Source organism: Oratosquilla oratoria, chromosome 1, assembly GCF_046742065.1.
Source record: "Oratosquilla oratoria isolate Oo_2021 chromosome 1, ASM4674206v1, whole genome shotgun sequence".
Lineage (NCBI taxonomy): Eukaryota > Metazoa > Arthropoda > Malacostraca > Stomatopoda > Squillidae > Oratosquilla > Oratosquilla oratoria.
Window position 1 is genome coordinate 43834134 of NC_134777.1, and position 5000 is coordinate 43839133.

Consider the following 5000-nt stretch of genomic DNA (forward strand, 5'->3'; position numbering starts at 1 on the left):
TTCGCGAAGGCGCCGAAGTTCTCGAAAGCGCCGAAGTTCTCGAAGGCGCCGAAGTTCTCGAAGGCGCCAAAGTTGTCGAAGGTGCCGAAGTTCTCGAAGGTGCCGAAGTTCTCGAAGGTGCCGAAGTTCTCGAAGGTGTTGAAGTTCTCGAAGGTGCCGAAGTTCTCGAAGGTGCCGAAGTTCTCGAAGGTGCCGAAGCTCTCGAAGGTGCCGAAGTTCTCGAAAGTGCCGAAGTTCTCGAAGGTCTGGAAGGTCTCGAAGATCTCGAAGTTCTTGGTGTTCGTATTTCTTCCGAGGTTGTAGAAAATTTCAAGAAGCACTATTACGCAGGCTACAACAATTTTTGTGGTAATGGTGGAAGAGGACACAGGCAATACCAGTTGTACTATTTAGAGCGTAGGTTCAAGACATTTAAAAGAAAGTACCCCAATCGTGGTCAAGGTTGCACGTTGGACACAATGCCTCTGCCCGTTTCCAGGGGCGCCGAAACGGAGAAATGATCATTCGTATTTGGACCTATACTTTTATTATGACAGAGACCAACAATTAAAGATTAGAACTGCCCGTGTAACACGAAAGCGAAGCGAGCGATCCGCGCAGCGGGTCTTGCCGAAGGCCAAGCACCCCTGGCGTAGCCAGGGCTGGCGTAAGCCAGGTGCTTGTAGTTAAAAAAAAATGTCGAAGAAAGTAAACGGATGAAGAATAGAATTAACCACATCTTTCGACCACTCTCTAAAGAGGACCACAGAGTGGTCGAAATATACAGTTAATTCTGTTCTTCATATATGTATGTATATATATATATATATATATATATATATATATATATATATATATTACAAATTACAAAGATATTACAAAGGATGCATCCCGACAGGAGACCTTTTGGTCCATAACTAGGTCGGATGTGAAAAAATAATGGTTTATAAATAAATAAAAAATAAATAATATTAATAATGATAAATTAAATAAATAATCAAATACATATGTATCATCACATAATAAACAAATAGTAAATAATGATAAATTGACATATAACTAAAATAAATGTGAGTCCAGCAAATAATAAACAGCCAAACGAAAACAAAAGAAATAAACAAATAATATAAAATAAATTACCGTCATTACAGCATCTTGCTTAGGTGTGTATCTAAATTATTCTTAAAGATTCCGACGCCCACGTACTAGCCGGCCAAGAGACTTAACGCCTTATTGACGCCCCTTGTTCCAGCCGACTACGAATACTGGTCATCCACAGAGTTCCTGGACTGCGTTAACAGTGTCCCTGCCGAAGGAGAAATGACATTCCTCGATGCTGAGTCCCTGTTTATCTGCGTCCCGGTACCTAGAACGATCATGTGTACAGGTCGTCTGCCCATCCCTTGCTTGTAATTGATAAATACCACCTCCGATAACTCTTGAGGATATGCACGCAGGAGTCCGCCTTCAGATGTCCCCGTGGAAACCTGTATCAGGAAAGGGATGGAGTCTCTATGGGGTCGCCTTTCGATGTTCTCTTCACCAACTTCTTCATGGGATCTGTACAGAAGAAGGTATTCAGCAGGACTCAGCAGCCGATGGCATATGGAAGATACGTCGACGACACCTTCGTGAGAACCCAGACCAGTAAGGAACGCGAGGGACTACACCAGCTTCTGCAAGAGATCTCTGGATTTCGGTTCACGACAGGGAAAGGCGACAACGATACCCTGACTCTCCTAGATGTCCTTCTCACGCAAGATGGTGACCGTATGAACACTAAGGTATATATCAAGCCTACCAATCCCGGACTATGCCTGAGCGGTGGGAGTGAATGCCCGCGGCGGTACAAGGACTCTACAATTGCTTCCTTCTACAGAATAGTCCTTACACAGTGCTCTTCCTGGACGTTCACTCAGAAGGAGTTCGACCGAGCAACACAGATGTTAGTCAACAATGGACATTCCAATTAGAATTGCCAAAGTGTCCTCCACACTGTTCTGAACAAGTGGCACGAGGGACAATAAGCTGTTGATGAAGAAGAAGGAACCACTCACAGCCTCTTCTATAAAGCATACATGTCATCTGCTTACCGCGAAGAAGAGAAGAGTGTGAGAAGTATCATTGACAGGAATATTCAAGTTACCCACCCCGTAGAGCGTGTAAAGCTGGAAGTGTACTACAGGAACAGCCGCACAAAAGACCTCATCATGAAGAACGATAGCTCATCACGCCCTGGAGATATGGAACATACCTGCCTTGTGTACAAATTTTCTTGCCAAATAGGGACTGTACGCCCTATGATGCATAAGGTTGACTACTACCAAACTCTCCAGGCGACTGAGCTATCAGCTAACTCAGGGTGGTTCTAAACGCCACTTCCTGGAGAAACATGGCCAGCATCTCACAGGTGATGTCCTTCGACAGAACACTGTCATCATTCAGAGGGAGTCCGACAAGAATCGCCTAGCCCACCTTAAAGCTTTGTATATAACAGATAGTAGGCCGTCTCTGAATTCTCATCAAGACGCCCCTACTATCTCCCAAGCATCAAGCCTTTCAGGAAAGGCAAGCCCCGAGGCAGGACGGAGAACATCACGCCACAGCCCCGAGGTAACGAGGCTTGAGAGAACGAGGAAGCCAGCCAATAACCGTACGTGAAAACTGCCCGTCCCCTCAACCAATGAGGAGCCAAGAAAGGGTCATACCTTCCAGCCAATAATACGCTGTATTCCTGTATTTGTTCCATCTTTGTGATAAATTCTACAATTTTTATAAAAATAAACTTCCATCTTTGTCTTTTGATGATGACTCAAGCAGAGTCAAAACGTCAAGTTAGTAATGACCCATTCTTTCCTTTACCCAATGCTAAAAAGGATACCAAAGGATACCTTCAGAAAGTTGGAGATTCTGAAGAAGAAATTGATCAGCGCTAAACTTGCAGTTGGTTTTAACCAAGCCTGTCTGTACATATATATATATATATATATATATATATATGTATGTATGTATGTGTGTGTGTATGTATGTGTGTGTGTGTGTGTGTGTGTGTGTGTGTGTGTGTGTGTGTGTGTTTGTGTTTGATGTGTGTGTGTGTGTGTGTGTGTGCTTGTGTGTGTGTATGTGGTCAGGTAAAAGCATACATGCAGTTCTGCTTGTGTGTGTGTTTACAGTCCAACGTAACACGATGGGTATTTCCACCCTCTTCATCTCCATATCCTCCGGTTGCTTGCACATGTGTTCCTCCTGTTGTCTTGTCACCTCTTGTGCTTCCTCCTCCCCTCCACTTAGTTGGTTGCCCGCCTCCCCCTGTCTCGCCTCTGCATACCATCACGCACATGCTCGCCTCCCCTTCCTCCCTCCTTTCCTCTCTCCCACACTTGCTCCCTAACTCACCCACCCACTCACTCTTTTTCTTCCCCTTTCCCTCCCTTATTTTGGGTTATATGTTAGAGAAAAACATATGATTTTAACTGTTGTCATAAGGTGTTTTTGTCCATCGGAACGAATCGTCTGTAGGGTCAAATATCTAATCCGTTTACCATCGTCATGTATTCTTTCCTCTTTGCCGACATGATATTCTGCTGTTCTGAAGAAACGTCCACCTTAGCATGTTTAGGTCAATCTTTCTATAATATACTCTACCATAGAGACCGTCGTATACTCTAATGTATCCAAGAATGATCTTTATGAGTCGGAACTGATAAAATAATTTACAATCTTAATTCCACATTATGTAAATGTTTCATGCTCATTCTTGATCTGGCCATAAAGGCCTCTTGAATGTTAACTTCGCTGTTGTGCTCACAATATATATACACACACACATATATATATATATACTTACATACATACATATACCAAGGCTTTTTCCCCCTTACTAGGGAGGTAGCCAAAAAGGAAAAGGCATAAAATCATTCCCACCCATTCCATCCCTGAAAACACTCCACACCCCTCCACCCTCCCTCCCATCTTAGCACCTCCTAGATGACCGGGTCATCCCTGCACCTTGTCCACTACCTTGGGTCAGAAGCAGTGTCGCAAGACACAGCACATCCACAGCAAGGCCGCTTCATTAAATCGGCGACCCCCCCTCTCCGTCCCCCCATATAAAGGAGAAGACGGGGAGAAATCCCTTCGGGCTGCGTCAAAATTTTGCTCACACACACTACCTCACCCCCCATGCATCACAACATCTTCCATATACAGCCATTCTCCATTCACCCCTGTCTTATGTCCTCTCCCGCCCTTCCTCAACAGATATTCCCCTCTTTCCCTAAGCCCCTTTTACTCCATCCATCCATCTCATCCTAGGACGTCCCCTCATGTTCATTCCCTCCACATCTACCTTCCACACCTCTTTTACTAGTCTTTCTTCACTCATTCTTTCCATGTGTCCAAACCATCCTAATACTCTTTCATCATCCCTATCTCCCAACTCCCTTTCCACCTCTGTTCTCCTCCTCACCTCCTAACTTCTCACTATATATATATATATATATATATATATATATATATATATATATATATACATATATATATATATATATATATATATATATACATATATATGTATATATATATGTAAATATACATATATATATATATGTATATATATATGTATATATGCATATATATATATATATATATATATATACTGTATATATATATATGTATATATATATGTATATATATATATATATATATATATATATATATATATATAATATTTCTATGTATATATATATATATATACATACAGATATATGTACATATATATATATATATACATATATATATATATATACATATGTATGTATATATATATATATATATATATATAATGTGTGTGTGTGTGTGTGTGTGTGTGTGTGTGTGTGTGTGTGTGTGTGTGTGTGTGTGTGTGTGTGTGTGTGTGTGTGTATAAAATTGTATGATGTCACTCAGTGTAGGGTCATAATTCAAAGATTAATTGATTAGATTTTCTTTATGACTACATTTAACTTCTACGAAGATCATAA

At 41.4% G+C, this 5000-nt stretch overlaps 1 protein-coding gene across 1 annotated transcript in view; it reads left to right on the forward strand.

Annotated features, from left to right (window-relative positions):
* LOC143027958 (uncharacterized) overlaps positions 1-1952 on the forward strand; it is a 26541-nt gene extending 24589 nt beyond the window's left edge. Inside the window, exons 4-5 of the mRNA XM_076189605.1 lie at positions 1232-1341; positions 1437-1952. Of these exons, the coding sequence (XP_076045720.1) occupies positions 1232-1341; positions 1437-1952 (626 nt within the window). The remainder of the gene's footprint in view (positions 1-1231; positions 1342-1436) is intronic.
* The last annotated feature ends 3048 nt before the right edge of the window (positions 1953-5000 follow it).